General features: G+C 40.6%; 1 protein-coding gene and 1 long non-coding RNA gene across 15 annotated transcripts in view; one reads left to right on the top strand and one right to left on the bottom strand.

The window, feature by feature from the left end:
* The window catches only part of LOC147754755 (uncharacterized), a 28,750-nt gene extending 16,818 nt beyond the window's left edge, over window positions 1–11,932 (top strand). For 2 of the 7 annotated variants that reach the window (XR_015330685.1, XR_015330687.1), the window contains exons 5-8: window positions 1,851–1,973; window positions 7,883–7,988; window positions 8,150–8,282; window positions 10,046–11,932. This is a non-coding gene — a long non-coding RNA (uncharacterized LOC147754755). Of the gene's footprint in view, window positions 1–1,850; window positions 2,018–7,836; window positions 7,994–8,149; window positions 8,283–10,045 lie in introns of all 7 variants that reach the window. The other 5 variants (XR_015330689.1, XR_015330686.1, XR_015330690.1 and 2 more) reach the window with 5 other exon arrangements.
* kcc (solute carrier family 12 member kcc) overlaps window positions 1–23,133 on the bottom strand; it is a 275,661-nt gene that overhangs the window by 21,024 nt on the left and 231,504 nt on the right. For all 8 annotated transcript variants that reach the window (XM_022812856.2, XM_022812851.2, XM_022812852.2 and 5 more), the window contains 10 exons: window positions 21,959–22,040; window positions 21,422–21,530; window positions 20,737–20,895; window positions 20,112–20,268; window positions 16,124–16,242; window positions 10,088–10,349; window positions 6,833–6,961; window positions 6,505–6,619; window positions 6,150–6,267; window positions 1,849–1,981 (listed from right to left, as the gene is read on the bottom strand). In XM_022812856.2, the coding sequence (XP_022668591.1) occupies window positions 1,849–1,981; window positions 6,150–6,267; window positions 6,505–6,619; window positions 6,833–6,961; window positions 10,088–10,349; window positions 16,124–16,242; window positions 20,112–20,268; window positions 20,737–20,895; window positions 21,422–21,530; window positions 21,959–22,040 (1,383 nt within the window). The remainder of the gene's footprint in view (window positions 1–1,848; window positions 1,982–6,149; window positions 6,268–6,504; window positions 6,620–6,832; window positions 6,962–10,087; window positions 10,350–16,123; window positions 16,243–20,111; window positions 20,269–20,736; window positions 20,896–21,421; window positions 21,531–21,958; window positions 22,041–23,133) is intronic.

Genomic DNA, 23,133 nt, shown 5'->3' with positions numbered 1-23,133 from the left:
CGTCTTCAGATGTCGAAACGTGAAATCGGTGTGACCTTATATATTTGATAGGCATCGATAGAAGGTATGATGCTATATAGTAGGTGGCTAACGCGCCCCACAGCAGTTTACCAGCTATATATGGCAACCGTTTGGGAGCAACGTAGTGGCAATTAAGGAGATGTTTGTTAAAGTTATCGTTTATTCGCGTTTCGCATTAGAAGCTCTCCTAAACCTAGTCTTTTGGTACGACAGAAGAAGGATTTTTTACTTGAGAGTGAATCGTACGACTCACACATTAAGATGTTCACAGATAGTTGTATATGTGTATTTACTGTTCTTCAAACCTAAGCGGTCTCGTTTTGCCACTGTCCTTTGGAGAATCCTGCCCCTTTGGTCATGATAACTACATACATACGGTATTAGGTAGGCATATAACATGCGGACATTTGTGTCCTGTTGAAACAGCGAAAGAAAGTATGTGATGGAAGATTAGTAGTCTTTGACATCTCAGTTACTGAGACGTTGTGAATCAGTTATATAACAGAAGCAGGAATATACTGCAAAATAGCTAAAAATTTTGGGCGCGAGGATGCAGGCGCGCGCGAGCCTAGGTCTGCGTATAGTTTGCAGTGCACGACGGCAGATCGGGAAACCCTTTCGAATGGTTCCATCCGCGTTTATTGGGGTGTGTATTCTTATGCCATGATTTTTCCATAAAAGCTATAGTTATCATATGATACAGTAACGCAATATTCAGTGATCCTGCTGTGCTCAAGAAGTGGAACGGAGCTGCTGTAAAACACTATATATTCATATGATCGATGTTGCCTGAGAGCCAGTGGCTATCGAAAATGATGAGAGCACGATGAACAAGATAACTCTCTCTGACGTTTCTGCATATACAAAACATATACTCAACGTAATTGATAAACAAAAAAAGCACAAAATAGTAATTATATTTACTGCACGTATACTGTTAGTGAGTGGTGCAGCGTATCGATCAGGAATCGCGGTTGATATTAGAAGCGTAATAGATAACACTTTTTCATCATTGGGAATTAATCGATATTGTGGATCAGACCCCCCCCCCCCCCCCGAATTATGATTTCTTATAGTTCATTACAGGATTTAAATGGATTTTTGGACATGTCACTGAATCAGGATATCAATTGACTCACATATAATAGTCGGTGTACCTTGTGTGCCTTTATTAGGTTGCCTATCTGCTATACGCTATTTTGTTATTAAGGTAGGCCTTGTTATCTTCGATTGTCGATGGTCTTTCAGCTATCTCCTTTAATGTACACAGCTAACGGTGCAGTTACTATTATCTTGCTTGACGGTATTTTTGACCTGCGCACTTAGGAAGCAGCACGTGCCGGGAATATTAATAATGATTATAGTAATGCTATTGCACGTGGCTACCTGCTGTATACAGACTGCTTGGGGTGCACGGAGTTCTGCTGAAACTGAGATTCTTTTTTTTTTTATTTGATTTTCGGGAAGACGATCGGTTTGATTTTGCCCCACTTTTCCATGCCCTTTAATCTTAAAATGCACTTTGTAATGAAGAGATAATTGGACAGATTGCGCTCAATGTACTAACAGAAGGTTATAAAGTAATTTTTTTAAAAGTTTCTTGCCGCCACAGGATTAAATCACGTTGCTGTATGCCTATCTTAGAGTCTAGTATTAGAAAGACAGAAAAGAAATATTTTTTACTCTATCTCGTGTCATAATTATTGACAATTAAAGTGATGCAAACGTTTGTTAAAAATGAGTCTTATCTGAGGAAATCTCTGGCCGTACTTGGTACCCGATCGAGAGCAGGTAACAGATACAAGTTTTTTTTTCTATGGAACTTACAGATGTCCAATTGACGAGACGACGCTGCTTCCAACGACGACCTCCGCAAAGCCTTTGACGCGCTCCTCTTGAAGGACCCGTTTCAGACTTAGTTTCGATGCTTGTGCTTCAGCTGCCATTTTCTGGTAGTCACCTATTGAATCAGCAGACGGTGTTCAGACATGTTCGAGTAAAATAGTATTATTATCCTTACATAGTACAATCAATAGACGAATGAAAGAAACAAAAGACCTAGCGCTCATGCGCAGTAACTGCGATATTTAGAACTCTATATATATGTTGCGACAAAATTAGCAGGGTCTTAGCTTTCAAGTTAGGGTAAAATGCTAGACCACCTCAGGAATTAAGCATCACAATTAGAAAGCTATTCTTCGAACTGGAAATGCGCGTAGTTCATTAAATCCGATGGCCACAAGGGTAGTCGTCGTTGTACAAGCGGGACTACTTTCTAAAATATTTTCAGGTAGATACTTTACCGCAAAAGCAATGGGACTTAAGGGAGTACAATAGCAGGTTAGGTAAGTATGGCCGACAATTGAATTACAATGAAAAAAATCCTCCTTGAAGTTGATGGATTCGATTTAAATGAAGCGCAAGAAAAAGAACGAGGCACTCTCGTTTAAGCCAGTCCCATAGTTTATGTTCATTCGAATAGGTTTAAGATATTCATCGGAATAGAGAGATATGGTCTTTTTTTTTTACTTCAACGTCTTGAAGAGTACATACGAACAACATTTTCCGAAATTGCTTCAGTGCATGTCTACGAGTATAGAACGCTATAATTAATCGGACAACGTTTCTCTGAGGCAATTGAAGCAGGAGAACTTAATTTTTTCGAATATCGCGGCTAAACGCGTGGCGAATCGTCGTGGCCCGTTTTGAGATCGGATTCATTGGAGACCCTGCCGGTGATTTCATCAGCTGTACCGAATAGGACAAGAAAAAACCTTTTCAAGAGCTTTTCCGGCTCATAGTAACTCTACCCATACTAGGTTGGGATGACTTCTACACAAGCAGCTCGCTGATTGTGGCGGTGATGTATTATAGTGAGCGGGACCGAGCTCCAGCTAAGCTCGGCGTTTTAGAGCATATCTCTGGCCTAGGCAGCGAATTCGACATTCAGCTACTCCATCCAGGTGCTCGACGGTCGCCGGTGGGCACTTAACGAAGTCTAGTTCAGCATTACGCTAGTACCACCAATTGTGGCGGAGTGCAAGTTTATCGTTATGTGGAGAATGTTGGTCCTGGCTAGAGACAAACAAAAAGCAAAATTCCTTGTATGGTTGTGTCGTATAAAAGAAACTACTTATTCAGTAAACAATGGCCCGACTGAGAGCGTCGTGACGGATATCTTTCTATATAAGATTCGATTCGGGGTGGGACAGCAAACTGTAAACGATCGACGAACGTACCGGCACTGTCATCGCAATGTAGGCTACGTGGCGTACGAAAATAGATCTTCGTATGTAATCAAACAGACAGGTAGTGATGGTACACGATGCTAATGCAGTAAGAAAACTAGTCTATAAAATAGAAAAAAGACGTAGTACTGACTGAAACTAGACCTAGTAAATAATTGTTAGCGTTTTTCATTTTATTAAAAGTTAGAAGGAAAATGGTTAAAAGCATCAACGTTGTCTTCGATGGTAGCGTGAACACGCACAGAACGATCACAATCCAGATAACTGACGCAAATAGCAATAGTGCGATGAACTTCCGAAGATCGATCTATGTGTAAGTATTACATTGAAATTTATGACTGTGCTATTGGTGAAGCAACCCAAGCACTTAAGAACTCAACCTATTGTGTGTTTCACGTTATCAATACCTAATCACAGACTCCAGGCGCAACGTTGCACTCGCTAACAAAGTTAGTATCAACCAGTTGCACGCGCGTGATGTTATAGTTAGTGAAACTGTAGAGGAACTATTACAAAGTTCCGGGCGGTCACAGGCGGATAAGGACGATTGATTTGATTCCAAACATGATTTAATTGTGCTGTTGTAGTTTCGGTGGAGCAAGGACTGCAATGGTGCAGGCAACAGTCGAAGCGTCAGGCTGCCAGATAAGAGAATGACGGGCCACTTGTATTAGCGAGCGTTGAGCAGGCCTCAATGTAGTTGGCTCCTTGTCCTTCCTTCTGCAATGCCTCCAACAACGGTACTGCTAAGGTTTGTTGCATGGGAAGTGGAATGCAGCCACACTGACGAGAAACGAGAGGGGATTGAAAAAAGGTGCTAGTTTGGCTGCTGCTGCTGCTGCTGTTGCTGCTGAAGAGGAAAAGCCAGTGCAGACCGTCTATAGATGCCATTATCAAGTGGAAGAAGTAGACGGCCTTTTTAGCAGGGGATACCTCGACAAAGTCCAGAGTGGGAGGCACCTCTTTGCTGAGGCGTTAACCATGTAGGGTCGGTCGCTAATTGGTGGTGGCTGCTCTTCACTGGCTCCCTCGCACCTTAGCCTTAGTCGTCCTTTTAATTTAACTCACCTGTTGACATTAGCCAGGCACCGTCTTACTGACGATGTCCGCGCCAGCCGGTGATGTCTTCTTCTTGGCGCCCTCGGCCGTTTCCGATTGCGCGCACCGGAGCGAGAGGAAAGCCGATACAATACTCCACACAGAGGAAAACTAGAAAATCTGTGAAAGAAGAATCCAAATGAGCGCTACAATGCGGGCTCGAGTGAGATCAAAGGATGGCCAGGAGGATGCTTCGTTGTACTACGCGTTTGGAAGACACGTCCAAAATGGAAATAAAGTACGAGGAGCTTTCGTTCACAAACCAAGCCCGACAATATGGCGACGCAGTTAAAAAAAGGCCAAAAAAACTCGGATACTTAAACTCCAAGTCAAAGGCCAGTCTTTTAGACCAAGCCGATCAGCCAAGACGATTTTAGAGTGGCGCTCAAGGAACAGCAGTAAGGAACGGTTCGCTCGGTAGTAACATTTTTATGATCTTGGCCTGAGGTTTCAAAGAACAAGGCTGCTAAGGGCAAAAAAAACTCTTGGAAAATCTGAATCGGCAAACTGGTTTCTTGCATAGCAGAATGTCGACCAGCAACTCTGTACCACATGTGTTTAGCAGCCCACCCCGATCCAGCTACGATAGTAAGAACCGATAGGACACACTTCTCCTTAGCTGGAAACGTGTTGCATTTCGAAAATTATTTCCTTTGGCACTTTTTCACAGTACCTCAAAATTTTTATAAAAAAAAAAACACTCGGTTTGATCATCTAGCCTCGCGGTTGCCTCGTCGTTCCCTAACAGCCTTCAAAGGTTTAGCCAAGAGTCAGGGGCTGCTCACACAAGACACCAAGCACTCTCAGGATGAACAGCTTACGCATGTCAGCAATCCACATTGAACAATACATAAAATATGTCAAATATAGGTTAATATCATTGGCGTATCTATATGTATCAATATATATGCGCGAAATTATCTAATTAACTCTGAAAAAAAAACTGTATTTAAAAATGTTTCACGCTGGCATATATTATTATGAATAGTGTAGTGTGACACTTTTTCTTGAAGCTTTAAACTTGCGGCTGAGCGATAGGTGGGAGCACAGAAGAAGAAGTTAATAACTTCACTCCTATCATCTCAGTGCCATCGTGTTACATTTTAGTTAGGGATCTAATTCCCTTAAACGTCCGATACGTATAAATAACCCAGCTGTTAACTTGACATCAATCATCGTTATCTACCAACGTATCGAGTGTTCTTATACTTGTAGTCGTAAACAAGTCACTGTCAGGATATGGCTTGCTTGGCTCTCGGAAGCTTGATAAGGCTCGTGATAGGGAAAAGGAACAGATACTATCAGCATTAGGTAAAATATGGGTCGTCATTGAATTGATTCAGCTAGCAAGGGTCGATTATCCTACGATTGAAGACAAACAAAAAGCCAATAAGTATTGACTCATGTAAACGTTCCTCTGTTTAATCGCTTGATCGTGCTGAATGATGGAGCCTCATATCTTACCACAAAATAAACTGGAAGATCTCCAGGGATATGGAGCACAGCACTGAGCTGTCGCACTGATTTGGCCTTGTTCCTATGCCATACATTTTCCTAGCAATCCGTTTTTTTATTCAACGTATACATATCTAATATAGACATTTTTACTTTCGTCATCCCATTTCGACACGGCCGTAACGAATACACGTTACGTTACGTAAAAACAAGACGCATGCGCATTGAGTAACATAAAGCTACTCAGAGAATCTTGACTACATAAGTTTTTCTCATGCGAAATAAAAATGATCTCGGATGGCCATATGAAAATGTTTGACTGCGTACCTTCGAGAACGGATGCAACAATGGTTAGTCCTTTACCCGCCTTTAACTGCGAGGCAAATGTGATCATCTTACGATGCTTTGGCAGGTAATCGTTGTTCAATTTACATAACACCAATACCTGTTAATTCCAAATCAGATTTTTTTCCCGTAAGACACATGCCATTGTACTTATCCAAATACTGTCTGAATGTTCCATTCCGATTTGCTGAAAGTCCCTTCAACGCTTAATCGGTACTTCTATTCCCCTACCATTGTTTTCACTATACTCATTGCAGACTGCGTTTACGAAGTGAGCCGGTTCTACCATCATCACAGTCCGTCGCATTAGGAATCGAATAGTTTCGTTCGTTCATACCTGCGGGCGCCAGTTTTTAGTGTGTGGTGGCCCTTCCTCGAGACGCAAAAGCGAGAATCGAGCAGCAGATAGCGCCAGACCTCGAAGGCCGTCTCCCCATTCTTTTTCTGCCCCCCTACAAATAGAAATGGTACCAAACGAACACATGATTAACTAGCAAGCTGATAACTTGCTAACTAAGTTCTCTTACATCGCCGTTTGCGTATGTCATAACATTCGACTGAAACCTCTAACTTGTGTTTTCACAAAATGAATGCTCCCAGTTGAACCTGGCAACCTATTGCACTGGGAACAAGTATACGAATAAAGCTTTCTACCGTGTGCTTACCTGTACTCGATGTATTTGTAGACAATGCCAGCAATGGCCATAGCCATAAGAGCGTAGTACCATGACGAAAGAAACATAACAACGAGGCACAGTAGAGCTCCGATTAGGGACAATGACCAGTGGTAGTATCTGCGAGAGGCAATATATATATATATATCAATCAGAGCTTTAGTTCATTGATTATATACAGGTTGTATTTCTTAGAAAATATGCATCGCATTTACGCATGTTTCTAGACGGCGTTGTTGAATCCCACAAATTCATAAACTATATATGCCCATAGATACTGGACACGTATTTCCTTGTAACTTTCCTAAGTTATGCTAGCAGCGAAGTATTATGACTGTTATCGCACCCAACGCAGAGTTATTACCTTTACAAGAAAATCCTTTTATTCGGTAGCTCCTATGTAGCTCTCGTGTAGCTCTTGTGTAGCTATCTATTGTGTACATTTTTTTATAGAATCGCGATTTTTCAAATTTGAGATTTCTGCCTATTTTACTATATCATTGCTAATATCTCAAGGTATTTGCATTAATCTGTACAGGTCATAGCTTTCCTACGTTGTCAATGGAAAGTTAGTTAACGCGCCAGCTTGTCCGATACAGATAAGCATGGTACTTCGTTTCAACCTTACATTAGCAAGGCCATTTTAATTTCGTACAACATTTAAGAACTATGGGATTCACCTATTGTGCTTTAGAAAACTTCAACCTCTCAACAGATTCAACGTTAACGTTCATTGCTAACAGGAAACAATGGAGTCCAGAGAATTTTCGAATAACTGCTGCTTCTAAGACCCTGCCCTGTCTGGAAAAAGGATAAAATATATATTCAGAGACGAATTTTGCAGATACGTCAAGTTAGAACGGAACAAAAATCGAGTTCGATAGTAGGGAACACGTTTACCTAGGTTTTTTTGCCTTTATATAGATCGACTAATAAGAATAAACAAGCAATATGTACCTATTGTATTGCGGTATTCTTATTTTAAAATTTGAAAGACTCTGACAGCTGGCTACTCAATAGACTGTATCGCAATCCCGATAGGTCTCCTTCACGGAGCAATAGAAGCCATCGCTGGACTAACGTACCCAGACCATGACCATGTAGCATGAAGTGGAGCAAAGTCAACAGGAGGCCAGCAGCGGTAAAAGTTAAGTCTGTGATCATAGTAGAAATACTATTCACTCATTTTTTTCGAAGACTAGTTGTAGAATGCTTTATGCACTAACTCTAGTTTATAGGATTATAGTATTTGCCCAAAAATGTAGAATAGATCGCTGCTAAAGTTTAGCCGTCTGCCTCTCTTTTCAGTTTCCGTCGATAGCGTTCGCGTATGCTTGGTTCTACTAGCTGGTACCACGCCGCTTCCGTAGAGGGTCTTACTTTTTATTGAAATCCCTCACAGCAGTGCGAAAATGACACGAACTTTGAAATTCCCTTGAGAGTAAGTATTACTTAGATATGTTCAGGTATCTCAGCAAGACTTGTTGCGGGTAGCGTGCTCTGTTCGAGGTAAAATTAATAGTCTTGAAAGGCCAGCAATTTTGCATACGCTAATATATTTGTACGTGGAATAGCGTATGGGATAGCCGTTCGAAAGGGTGTAACTGTCAACAACACGCAACTTCAAATCAGAGACATCGAGCGTTTACCTATTACCGCATGAATACTCAATGTGTTCAATTAGCGGTACTAGTACTACAAAAACGATCTCCTGTAGTATCTCGTCAGACAGCGCGTTAAGTTTTCCAAGCTCGGTATGAACAGAAACGCTACGCGAATTTATTTGAAATCGAGACGGTGCGAGTGAGGCTTAAACTCGGGAAAAAGGATACCGGGACTAGACATAAAACAGGACAAGCTAGTCTATCCTGAGCTATTATCAAGTATAGCTTTGGGTAAATTCTGTCAGTCTTCGCTCTGCAATGGCACAAACGAAGCCCAGTAGTACGATCAAATACATAGAACAAGTATGCGCTACGCGACTACGGCAGCTTTAGCAGTTTGTTTGATCTTCCATTTTCTTTTGCCGTATATTTCTAGCAAAAGTGACCCGGAAAAGACTTAGGGTCGTTGGTCACCGAAGTTCTGTTGCTCGGAACTTATTTACTTGTATGGATGCCAGTTGCTTTTCCACTGAATTGCCGGCGGTTCAGCTTTCCTTTGTTTTCATTCCTCTGCTGCTGCTGCTGCTGCTGTAATAGCTCCTGTGTATCCATTTGACCGAATATACGATCATGTATTACGACATCGTTACAAGCCAAGACGAGTACTCATCTGCATATATACAATAGTTGATTGATTCCGATTTTGCTTCCACCCTACTCTTACCCACGTTCTAATGCTAAAGTCGAATCTATACGTTCCGCATGCAGTATGGTGTTGTTCGTGACGCAGCATATGGTCTACACAAACGAGAAATTCGGGTACTAAGTATTGATATAAATATTTGGGTGGAAAAAGCGCACGAAGAAGTCAGGCCGACTACGACATTAACTCGAGCACGGTCGAAACACGGCAAAATACAAATTGTAATATATGCATATCTTTTGCATCTACTTGTAGTCAAGGCTTCAGACATGTGGAACCGCTCTATCAGATCCAGAGCATAGGGGGCAGAGGCATCACGGGCACAAAGAAAGTCCACGACAGGGTTGCACGTCCACGTTTTTTTAAAGGTATAAGTTTAATGATCCTGCTGGCAACAAGCCCATCGCGTCACCGCTTCCAGTTGTTTCGGCGTTTTATATTGTTCGTACGCGTTCGTATTCGTAGATCCTTTCGATCTTGCACAGTTTTACCTATCTATCTATCTATCTATTGAAGGGGAAAGAAAAGCAAGAACTAAAATATCTCGCCAGAGCGTTGAGAAATACGGCCTACTTAGAACCCATTTGCAAGCAATATTCGGACTGTACTAATCCACATGATAGCATAAGCAGCAAAATTTATGATAGGTCCCATAAAATGACGTATAATACTTGACCTAATTGACATAATCATTTTGAGATTGCGTGGTAGAGTACGTTGTTGCGGAATTCATCTGATACATTATGACAAGATGGTTTGCAATGTAGCTATTGTTAAGCTTTGAACATACAGTTGTCGTTTATACATGCACGTTATAGACTTGCGTTTGTTATTTGGTGAGTCATATCGTTCGTTAACTTCGCTCTATTTGTATGTCGCTCTTTGTGGTTGTTCTAGCACACGGCGCACGGTCTAAAAACGCAAACAGCTAATACGTACCTGAATCTCGGACGCCAGTTGGGCGTACGCAGCAATGATTGTAAGGTGCACGCAAGGTTAACGAACATGTAGCACATAAGAAAGAACATGGTCAGGATAGGTGCGATGTGATCGAGATTGCCGATCAGAATGCCCAGCTCAGAGATGAATGCCGTCAGGAGTAAGGCCCGTACGGGTTCACCTCGAGACGATGAGAGAGCCATCGGGTTAAGTACCGGAATTACCCCGTCCTTAGCGATTGCTTGTAGCAGACGTGGTGCTCCTGTTTACCAGAGTAGCATATAATAGACAGAAACGTTGTTATATGAAATTTGACATGGTGGTGCCACTAGACACCCAATGCCAGCTTTACTAGACGTATATCCGTTATTATAAATTTATCTACTTAAATATACCTGATTTACGGTACACCAAAATACCAGAACATGCATAATTTCTTTTTAAGCAACTTTTTAATTAACATAACTGCTGTCCAGTCTTCCGTCTTGGCCTTGTAGAAATACTATAATGATGTTCTAATTCTTACAGTCGCGTTCACTGGATTCTGCCATGGCCATTTTGAAAGCGTTGTTATTCCTGCCGACGTTTCGTTCTAGTTTAATGAAACTTCATTAAGCATTTAACATAAATTATTGTCTCATAGTTATGGGTGGTCAAAAACTTTTTTGTATTATCTATCTGGGAATAGAAAAGCTATCTTGACAACGTAAGCTATGTCGAAAATCTCAAGGGACACTGCTATAACGATAACTACTTGAGTGGTAGCGTTTTTCGCCCAATCTTCATTTTCCCTTAACTGAAACCTAAAGCAATTCTATTTTTACGCAAGGAAATCCTATTAGCCTGTTTTGATAAAAGCGACATTTTGGAATAATCTGACGTTTTTCTTCCTGACCTATCTCTATTATTCTATTTTATTATTCTATTAGTCTATTTACAGACCTCTATTATGGCTGAGTTCGATGTTTAATTCTTAATCAGCAGCACCTCAAAAAACAATAAAGAAGGCGATGTTTTCTCAAGTATGGAAAGACTTTGATTTGTTCGGCAATTACTAAAATTTCGAAATTATTCGGAGCATATCTGGTTTAAATCTGAATAATGGCCGAACTTTCTTTGCCACTTTTTTAGTGTCAAGGGATTTTGCTGGACGATATTTGATATGTTTTCATAAGCTAGAATAGCGAAGTTTTTCGATGTACGGTACTACAGCTTGTTGGTTATATATGAGAAGGACCTTTAAATGCAGAAGGTGAGCATAGTTTCAATTACTTGTAATAAAATATCGGCCAAAGTGCCAAAACAGGTAGAAAAGTATCACCGGTGAGGGAAAAAGATGCGAACGATGTTTTACTTATTGATAAATCGTGAATTATACTTACACATCTATTATTTGGGAGCTGAACAAGGCTTCGTAGGCCTTACTAAGAAAGAACGCATAATGAACAAAACATGCAATCATTTCGATATGTATAGCGAATACAAGAGGAGCTATCGAATGTATGCTCCAATGAAGTTCCGCGGTGATTACACTTGAAACGCGTCAAGACAAAAAAAAAAAACTCAGATAGCTCTAAAAATGCAGCACTATGAAAAAGCTAAGACATTTGCAAATTTCAGCCTGATTGTGGAGTTCAGATTTACTAGTGCCTCCAACATAAAGAAAACGATAAACTCAAATAGTAGAGTTCATCTCACCTTCAAACGTAATATAACTTTTTGATTGGCGGGCACCCGGCCGATTGAAACATTACTACATAGTGTTTTGCGCTCAGATTGACTGGAATTGAAAATATAATCAGAATAAAAAAAGAAGTGTATATGTTGTACCATAGATCAGATGAACAGTGTCTAGTTTGTGGAACAGCTACGTATCGGATGAAGTCTAACATCGATACATATCCGTATAATAAGAGTAACTCCACCATTTTTCTCTTCTCATAGCGACTATACAGTATAAAACCCAAGACTCCAAAAATGTTTCTTCCTAACTATTGAAAGTAGAATTCGCTTAAATGCTTATATGCGAGGAAGCCGTCACAATAGGCTGCCTAGGTTTCTTTGTCTCAACTAGAATTCCGCCGCTGTTCGTCTATTCTAAAGCGAAATAGAGAATCACATTACATAAACAATGCTTCTAGCCGAAGTTTGAATAAAATTACTTTATTCAAAACGTACTCGTACGTTGTTCCGTTTCTCGTATGTACTAGCTTTAGGCATACGTACTAACGTGCGGCGAGTATATTGGGTGCCCTCTTGAGCAATCCTCAAAGTAAGTTCAAGAACTTTTTTCTCGAGCGTAAACGCGGAACGATTTCATTTTTTTCATCCCACAAACGCTATTACTGTTACAGGTACTGCTGTACATAGTACGTTAGGTCATTGTGGCCTGTGCAGCAGCCCCTACGAACAGCCGCGGGCTACAGCAGAGGCAGCACAAGCGACACAACATCAGCATTGTACACGCTGGAACTTGGCTGACCAAACTTTGCTTAATATTACGACTAAGCAAAAGTAGTCTCAAAGGTTTTTTTCCTGCCGGCTTAGTAGCCCTCAGCGACTCCCGTAGGTTTATGACGTTAACCTGTTCCACCATTGCTGCCGGCGTTGCCTTGTAGCAGCTCTGCTGTGTGCATCAACGCTACTGGCCAGTACGTATTGACCTTGTCGTGCTAGTCGTCAGTATGCTCATAGCCATGCTGCTTTATTGTTCCGGATGGCCAAGTCTCTATGCCGTTGACGTGTACTGCCCTACCACTATAACCCCAATCGTGGCGGTACATCATACGTTCTGGTGTAGTTTTTCATTGCCATTGTTGCCAACGCAAGTGCTTCCTTTCGTCCAGTTCTCTTAGATATGTTTTAAATCATCGCAGCCTCTTCCAACCCTGTGGTGAGGGCCGAGTTTTGATCGGTCATCGAAAAGGTCTCCGTAATAATGCAGTACTAACATAATTGCCCTATAATAAATAAACATATTACTGCCAAACAGGTTATGAATTATATCCTGATCGATGTCGGATTCAGGATAGAGTATAAGGTCTCTTGACAGATCGAAATTAGCTGGAACGAGGAATGAGTCGATCATTCAACTGAGACCAGACAGTTAACAAATACCCTGACGTCACACGGGATACGTAGCTATTAATCGTTTTACTAAATTTTTTTTTCTTAATGGCAATAAGGTTCGACCTTTGAATAGGCCATTCAGTACATGAAGTATCGGACCAAGTGCTAAATTCTATACGCAAGACTCGCTAAGCTTGTATAGTTTTTGGACAAATAGACTTTTATTAGCCAAACTGTATTACTTACTGAAGGGTTTCGAACACCACCCATTTATATTATATTGTGCATCCTAGCTATTCGTCTGCTAGCATACACGTGTATGCTAGCAGACGAACCTCTGAGACAACAATCAGCGGTCACTGACTCCTATAAGAGAAAATGTACAGCCTCTATTGTATTATCCATGAAATAGCCTTAATCTAGTGTTAGTATCTGGTTTAAACAAATAAAAAGTGTTGTTATTATCCACTCGAACGCTAGCAGTGAATGCTCGGCAAAACGACGCCCGCAGCGCCATCCGTCTAGTGTATAGATCGCACGACATGCTTGCTGATAGGTAGGGTTGAAGAGAGCTGTCGGCTTAATCTGATGTATCTTGTTGTTCTTTTGGCCTGAGCAGATTCAGTTAATGAGGAACGAAGATCCGACTAATGATCAAAACCTATGCACGAACCTTAACAAAAGCAGATGGATCACGAATCCGAATGCGAAATTTTAATTTAATCCACCTCTTTTCGCACGTTGTGACGTAACGTTGCCCGTAGTAGTACCCCATGCACCCCTATGGTGGTGGGGGGGGGGGGAGTAACATATTTACCTCGTAAATTTAGCGACACGATGTAGGTTTATAGTGAAGGTCAAATACACTTCGTTGCGTATTGAAAGCCAACCGTTCGAAGCAAGGCGTGAAGTGTTTATTTGGTGCTTCTTATAGAACACGAACAGATGAATCGGCGGACGTAAGTTGCTTGTTACAGGCGAGAAATGAAAACTACGAGCAAAAATAGCGAAGCATTCATTCATTCGAAGGACTCGATTACGAGGTATCCGGTCTAGAGGCGAATAAATACTAATAAATCAACGGAATAACTTAGAAAGCAGAAGTGGCATATCCGGTCGCCCCTTTGCTGCGAAGGAACCGGTTGAATTTAGTTGAACATGTGCCACTCTATATCATTGATCCTATCGATAAGCTGCTATTATCGACTCCCAACCAGATATATCGTTCTCTGCTAGCCGGCGTTAGCCTCTGAGTACACCACAATCATCTGCCCTGGTTACTGCCCTGGGCAAACAATTGCATTAGGAAATAGTCCAGTGGCAGGGCGTTAACTACCGGTGCATAAAATGTAGTATTGCCAGGAAAGATCTAGGTAGCTGTTCCAATTGTCAACGGTTCCACCGGGCGAAATGGGTCAATAATGTCCTATTAAAACTATGCGGAAAGCAGGTATGCTATACTGTCTATCAAGCTCGCTCTTTTTCGATGGCGGCCGATTTCTCGTGACCTGGCGCCAGGACAAGCGCGTAACTGAAGCTTAGAGTGGGATAAAGTTCGCACTATAATTAGGCTATTATTAATATTGCTATTGTGCTTTTCTTTTGTTAAAAGATATCCTACAACCGTTCGCTCTGTCAGTTGTTTTTTCCGCAGGTTTGGCACAGCAACTGCTTTCTTTTTATAACAGAATTGTAATTAGCAATCTCAATTTTATTGATAAAATAAGCATTTAATGAAATTTCGATGCGTTAACACTAGGAAACACTTTATCATATGATGGGCTGTGCGGATTTTGCTATGATTGGGCAGAAACGACGATGATTTTAATGAAAGAGCAGTTCAAATCTATATTTACTGGATCATTTCGCTAGAAAACGCGCATCTATCACATGTATCAGTCTATATGTTTATTTGGTGCATTCCCTTAAGGTCTACCTGTCTTCATATAGCAACCTTTTAGTTTGCCTGACATTTACCGCAAGAATAGCGGCCCTCATTGTAGGATTAAACCGTTTATAGCCGTTCATACCGTACGAAGCTGTCTTAAAGAAAACCGCCTAAAGTCTTAAATAAAGAAAAAGAAAGCCACTTGAGATAATACAACTCAAACTGTTTAGCGAGAATCAGCAATAGCTAACATCTTCGAAGGGTTAATTTGACGAAACTTTACAGATTGTGGTACTTGCTCCGTTTCAAAAACCCTTTCACACAGTCGTACTGTCCTCCTGCAGCGGTAAGATATTTCCCGTAACCGTCTCAAACCCGTTTTGAAATTTCGTGGCTTTGAACAATAACAGAAACGAATCAGTATAACAGACGACTTAGTCCTGGCTAAAACAGTCGATCTGGATAACGTTACATACGCTTTAGAAAAAAAAATGGTCACAGTCTTTCGAGTCAATCTCTCTTCGTCAACAGCCTTTTATAGCTTATAATTTAGATTAAGGTTATGCTTCTGGATTAAGATGCACCGTATTCAATTAGCATTGGACCTGTATTCAATTAGGATAGATAGCCTTACTTATCTAGGTCCTAATTCGTGTTAACTCTTCTGGAAAATGGCGAGATCCATTCAGGCGGTTATCTTATTCATATGCAAATAGCTTGAATTAAGTGTTTAGCTTGTGTCACGGGAACCTCTGTGATTTGATCACGAGAATTCATTAGGTTACAGTGAGAATTATTTCGAAAAACCTCTAACCGTTCGTCTGTGTTCACATAAATTTTCCGTCGTCCTGGAAGTGTTTAACGTTAGGCCTACGTACGGGCTCTTTGAAACTTGTTAATTTTCTGATGATTTTTAGAAAATCTGCACTCTTCGTGATTTTTTTTTTTTTTAGTTCAAATTGTAAACAGGGTCCAACATAGCTAATTTATGTATGATCTATTTACGAAAAAATGGCCAAAGTCTGTACCTACCTCAAATGTAGGCACCTTCGACAGAAAAAAATTGTAACCATACTCACCAGTGAGCGATTGTAATCCAGCACCGATGGTGGATAGAAGTGATCCCACGACTACGATCATGGGATGTGGATACGCTAATTGAGCCACTGCTAATTGCCCTTTAACACTGTCGCCGAATCTGTCAGGAATCGGGATGAACGAAGAAAAGATTTTATACAGTAAAAACATGTAAACATTGGAATCACAATCAACAATGATTTTTCATTTGCTCTTCACGTATAACTGGCTATGCAAAGTCGCGAGCTTGCAGTAAACAGATTGTACCCCGATTCCTTTACTGTGGTATGATATGAGATGTTCAAGCTCGCTTTTGTTTATGCCACTGTACACTTGTTCGGCTAAATATGGTGTACGAGAAAAGAAAAAGAAAACATTTATTCTACAATACAATGAAGTAAGCCATCGTAAGTTTAACTGAACTTTTACACTTTTTGAACGAAAGAGATTAGTTACCACGACAGCTAAAAAAAAGTCAAAAAGCCCGCGAGGGCACAGTATCTTCTACTGAACTACCCTACTTGGACTTGATAGCTGTATTGTTTAAACGTAGGCGCGCTTTTGACGCAGACAGTGATGATTACGGCAGGTGGTGGCAGCAGCGTCGACTAGACTGGAGGGTCTCGAGTCATACATCACCGCTCACAACAGACCCAATGAGATCTAACGTTTATTCAATGGTATCTTCGCAATCAGGAAGATGATCTAATAATAGATAACTTAATATAGCGAATTGATAAGAGCAACGAGTCAATAGACACTTCGAAGGTAACGTCCTCATTTCGAGGCTACAGGCAGTTATGTTTCACAGTTTGCAAGACGTCAGATTTTCTTTCTTGTAAGCACATTTCCTAGCATGCATCCTTTACCTATCGCTAACTTCAGAAGATTCATAGTAATCACGATACGAAGAAATTGGCTACCCACGGCGTGATACTGAAAATAGCATCATTAGCAGCAGCTGGGTAAATCTCGTCCTTGCTCCCTACACCAAATTCTGGAATTCGTTGAAATAATTTATATAATTTCATTCAGCTCCACAAATTTTAGGCATTATCAACTCGTCAGCGGTTCCATTATGAGACTCGCCACCACCAAGGGAGCGGCGTGTACTGGCTTATTCGCGTTACTAGATTCAATTAAAGAGATGATCTCCATGCCTAGCGAAAACTTAACGCGATAACGTTGGTGAAGTTAAATTACGTCGAAAACGTTCCAAAATACGCTAAAATCATGTAGCTTCATCAATGTACTCGTTCATTCGTCTGCTAAGGTTTCATTGAAGTAGCACTATTAATGTATTTCAGTATCGAAGTAATACTGATTCCGTAAATTATCGATCTATCGAGCTACGAGACAATTCTATCGAGAGGGAAACCTTTACTAGGCATCAAGGTATTCCAATAAAAACCAGTCCTACGGCCCAGGTCTCCGTCGAAAGGGAACGAAAGATTGCTGTTCGTTGCAACTCTACTAGCGCTTTCACTGCTGCACTTTTATGCTTCCATTGAGCCTCTAGTTTTCTTCGACTTTAACATCCTGCGTTCGCTCGTCGTTCGATTCTCTTTCTGGGTGGTTTTGTCGCCGCTTACTATTTCCACCTCGTTTGTTATTGCCGTTATCGTCACTTCGGGCACGCGTGCATGACCTCATCATTCTTCGCTCGCGCGTTTTTGCAAATCGCAAGCAACGTCTCTTGAAATGATAGCAAGCGGAGGTTGACCTCAGTCCTCTGTCGCCGAGAAACAGACGAACCGAACCGAACGGAACGTAACGGGCTGAACGACCGAGGCAGGTGTTAGACGATTTTGAGAAACTAGATATTTCAGAGATACGACGTCCCAGCAGCGGATATAAATGGCGTTAGTAGCTGGTCAAGGGGAGCAAGATGATTTGTTTCTATTGATTTTCAAGGAACGTATTAAAAAAGTCAGCCGTATGTTTGATTACGGTTCTGTTAGCTAGACCGGCCGATTCAATCCACTGGCCAACAAGATCACCCGACATGTTCAGTAAGCCACTAAATAAAATAGACATTTAAATGAACTATTATTGCACGTGGAAAATTGCAAGTCATAATGTAAAGATGACTTCAAAGGCCAGCTTTCTCTCGTTGTGAAAATGCGAAAAATCTGTATTTCTCACCGGCCGAGTGTCTCGTGCTATAAAATCATCTCGAAATATTCAGCATACAGACATAAGAACTACTGTTGATTGCATTAGTCGTCACTCATACAGCGTCCCAACGTTCCCGTGATCGTTGCCTTCATACGTTCTCCGTGAGCACAATCTGAGTAAGCGGACGGAAATCCGAAGGACGGCCAACTAACTGACTCGATAGTTCGCCTCCGTTGGAACAACACTTTGTATCTCTAAGCTATGCCGTCTCCTGGCGACAACGGTAAGCACATCATTATGCCTCGATTGTTTTTTAGGAGCCGAGATAAAAGCGGCATCCAAATGGTGGCTAGAGAATACGGCGCGGATAAAGTTCTCAAGGCATCAAAGGCAAATTTCTGTTAAAAGAAAGTGACAACCTGGTACTATTGCAAATGGCATACGATAAAGAAGATATACTTAAAAATACGTCTTAGCGCAAGTAAACCGTGACCTAGATAACTATCGTTTGCCACGGGAAACCGGAGGGCGGAAGAAACAGCAGCAGCAGCAGCAGCACTGATTTGATCTTGCAAAATTGGGTCTTTTGAAATGTATGTGAGTGACCCAATGAATGAGAAACAGTTACACGGAAGCAGTGTCACGTAAGGCAAACTACTAAGCGCCTGTTAAAGGAGATTTGTCTATCCGGTGCATAGGAACTATGCTATTTGGCAGCCCAATTTCAAATATGTTTGCCTCGTAGTTCCAAACATTGGAAATCACCCTGCGTTCATGATGACAGTAAGCAAAAGCTTAAGTATTTAAGCTTTATGCTATTGCATGAATATTATGCGTTTTTATATAAATTATTATAGAATGCTATTGCATTATATTTAATATTTGCTATCGGATCGCCACACTGGAAGGGGTTTAATGCCATTGAATTTAAACGAAAGCAAATATCTATCTGTAAAAGGAGTCAGGAAACTACGGAAGTCAATATTTGAGCGAAAATGTTATCGGGATTATTTGTCAATGCTTCACGGAAGATCGTTGATATGGAGGCTCATGTTTAACATTGAATTGAATTGAACATAGTTTTTAAACATTTCGAATTCTAGAACAGGTCAAAAAAATGTGCCTTAATACAACGGCAGGTATAACAGCGGTATTAACAGAACCTACTTTTTCTTAGTTTATAGTCAGCTTCAGACTGAGCCGGACTATCGTCTTGTAAACGAGAAAAGCAAGGTGACCTTGTCTTGGATCGTTGCTGCACCTAATCGTATATGTTAATCTACATAAAATTCTGATTTTTTTGTAAGTGTTTATGTTGCTTTCCGGGTTCATCGGACAAAAATATTCAACTCTTGTTCGATGACTGGCTGGCTTTTAAATTTCTTCATAGAGATATTAGTCATCTCAGTAGATAGCAAGTTCTTCTTTCCATGATACAGATGGTGTTGTAACACGCTCAGTGCTGCTGGTGTTCTTGCCGCCCTTGACACGGCTGAGAGTACGCATAACGCAGTGTGTATAGGTGTATTCTTGTCAAAACAAAGTTCCGACGTCACTTACAAGTTACTAATAATAACAATAATAGTATAATGCGAAGCCGCACCGGTTCGTCTGTCTTATTTTAAAAAATGTCAGATTTTATTTAATATAAATTATAGAAAAGTATACGTTCCTGCACGTCGATCAGTTCGTTGGTGTTGCAATAAATGTTACTGATTGCAAGTCTTCGTAGTTCAAATTTACGATAAATTTTTTAACCCTAATTTTTAGCTTACGTACCAATAATCTAAAACAAAAAAAAGAACAAACGACTATGAGTAAGTGTAATAGTATTAGAGAATTGTTTCGTATATGCATTGATTTTTGACGTACTTGTCACGAAGAAAAGCGTTGTCGAACGCGGCACTAAATAGAAAAACACCAGCGAGGTAAACGATTGATGTCGTAATCTGTGCTGCCAGTGTTCCCGTAGGAATCGATTTTTGAGCATCTGCCAGATCACCGGATCGATTTGAGCCTGCCATGATACCTGTGTCAATTGAATGAAAAATGATTGCGGTATATTCCTATCGAAGAAGGTCAACGATACTTTTTCGTAAAAGACGTTGCACTACGGCCACGCGTCGTATAATTTAATTATCGAATTTTATATTTACTTGATTGACGACTATAAGGTACAGTATACTCATTTCTGGGGATTTTCTGGAAGAACATCTCGCTTAGTTAGTTATCCAAATTGGTCCAATTCAAACAGTGGCCGCTTCTAATTAAACATTCGAAATCGATAAACCCTAATTTTTCAACGAGCATCAATTGTTCTATATGTTATACGATGTTTTCCTATGTCAATATACCATCTTTTTGTGTTTCTAACGCGAAAAGTGAACGAAATATCTATCTACTTATCAACACTTCTTTTGCAGTGTTTACACAATTTCTAATAGGGAAGTTTGAAACGTATCTTCGTTAGGTGAAAACGTTAGGTTAATTAACATACCTGTAACTGATGGGAAGAAAATGGCAACAAAGAATGTGAATGTAGTCGTAATATCGGAGACAATAAAGGCTCTTTTCTTAGTTTCTTCCAAGTGCTCGTCGTCATCAGGATTCGTCGACACGACCTGACCTTTTTCTCTGAAGTTTATAGGAAGATTATCTACAAACGCCACAAATAACCAGTTTATTATGAAACGTACATTGTCCATTTGTGAGTATGTTTATCATAGCATTGTGCAGAAGTGTCAAAGATACCTATGAGCAGCAAACTATACATTTCGATGCCGGTAAAAATCTAGGTAATAGCTATTCAGCCAATTTCATCTAAATTAAACCAAATAGGAATAGTATGTATTTTGAATTGAATGATTCTGTCGTGAAAGTAAGTTCTGGTAAGTTCATCACTGCACTTTTTTTCATGCACTAAATTGACGTCACTAATTAGGTCACCTGCGTGTCGATCTATGCACTTACACAAATAACTTCCCTAAAAATCAATCGATTTAAATTGACCGCTATTAAATAATCATTAGGGTCGCTCGGGTATTTTGGACAGTTAAGTTGTACTATGGGCACTTCGTCGACTTTTATTTATTTAGAAGTATTTAGAAATATTTCCCAGTTCACCAGCTAGTCTAACTGGTTGTAACGAGTGTTTTTCTAAATACTAATGGGGTCGTACTTACCAAAGAACACTCCACTGCTGATTCCGGGCACCGAGATAACCTCTTGAACGTCATGACTCTCATAGTAGGGATCGCAATATGTTCGAGTGTTGTTGGTTAAACAGAAGAGCTATAGTAGTCATCAAGGTGTGTATAAACAAACCAGTATCCACTATTAGCTGAACATTCAAAATGATTCCAATAAGAAAATTCATAGATTTCCGCAACGGTCTCAGTATTAATTATGGATCTGAAGAGTTTCATATTTGCATTACCTCTAGTAGACTGTTAGAGATTGCCGGGACTACAGTAGAACTACGACACACGAGCTAGAATAAAGCTAGATCCACTAATGGCGTGGTCACGCTGTCCAGTATCTAACACGCTGGAAAAAATGTTTGTCTCATATATGTTGTCCGTGAGGATTATTTCGGTGAAAATTTATTAGAGCAGCTAATTATTTAAGGATAACGTGTAACATCCTGGGCGTCTAGATTGGTTAAGATAAAAGTGCCTCACAATTAAACGTAGAGTATTATCTATTATAAATTGACGTACGCTTCGCAGAGCCTCGCTTTCCTTCGTGCAGTTGAACTCTTTAACGTTTTGGGACAAGATACGGTCGCCCAGTTTGCAGTACCTGAAACGAAGGAATAGAGTAGAACGGAGGGCGTCAACTTGACCTAAAATTGCTTATTTTTTACCTATTGATCATACGGAGCACGATTCGTACTTTTTTCGATCTTGAAATTTTCAACAAATCTTCTGAAAGTACGTTGCTAGTCCTTCTGATGTGAAGAAAAGTTTCATCAATTGGTATAACGCTAATTTCCACTCACTCATCGGCTATGTAGCAGTTCCGTTAGATTTTTCTTTATTTCATCACGTCTTCTATAGCTGTTCAGTTTTTAAGGATTAATCTTTAGCATTTTCAGCGCTAGCATTGCATCAGCAGTATGCAGCTAACGTCTGAGAGTCCCCGCCAATACGCTTCTAGTATACGGCAACTGTGTCCAGCTACACGACAGACTATTGCCTGTGCATGTGGTCAAACGACAATGATTTATTCTACACGCTGTTTGACCTCAAGCCTTGACGAGCTCGTTTTTACCTAAAATCACCAGACTTACCATTCCCCGAAGGCTCTTTGGAGTAGTATGAATGGCCATAAAAATGCCCAACGTAGCGAGAATCAAAAAGTTCAGCAGTAAGGCACATCGACTTCAAAAAATCATCATCATCAACATTACTACAATCATCATCATGACAGAGCGTTGACGTGAGAAGAGTCTCCTTCCTAATTTGATTCGTACGCTTAAGGCCTCATGCAGCAACAGAATCCCTTGGAAATTTTCGAAGGGAGACCATTTCGTTCGCTCTGAGTATGGGCGATCGACTATGCCATCAGTCATGACTGATGGCATAGTCGATCACATAGTGATGAAAGTTCCTTAGGCGGAGCTACTGAAGCAAACCTGCCTTTCAAAGCCTTACAAACTCAAAACAATTGACATTTGCTTATGAGTTAGTTTAGAGCAGGTTCTGGCTTTGAAATTTTCTAAGTATTCTATGAGTGCGAACAGTTTTTTATTACCATGTTGCCATGGCTTCTAAGGTTGTTATTGATCACGGGAAACATTATCCAACCAGCACATACTACGTATGTGCAAGGACACAGTGTTATCTGCTTCTCTTCCCTATTGGCTCGTGTCTATAGCCCGTGTATAAAAAAA

Source organism: Varroa destructor, unplaced genomic scaffold, assembly GCF_002443255.2.
Source record: "Varroa destructor unplaced genomic scaffold, Vdes_3.0 BEIS01000006.1, whole genome shotgun sequence".
Classification (NCBI taxonomy): Eukaryota; Metazoa; Arthropoda; class Arachnida; order Mesostigmata; family Varroidae; genus Varroa; species Varroa destructor.
The sequence above is the reverse complement of the archived record's forward strand: the minus strand, read 5'-3'. Positions and strand labels throughout refer to the sequence as shown.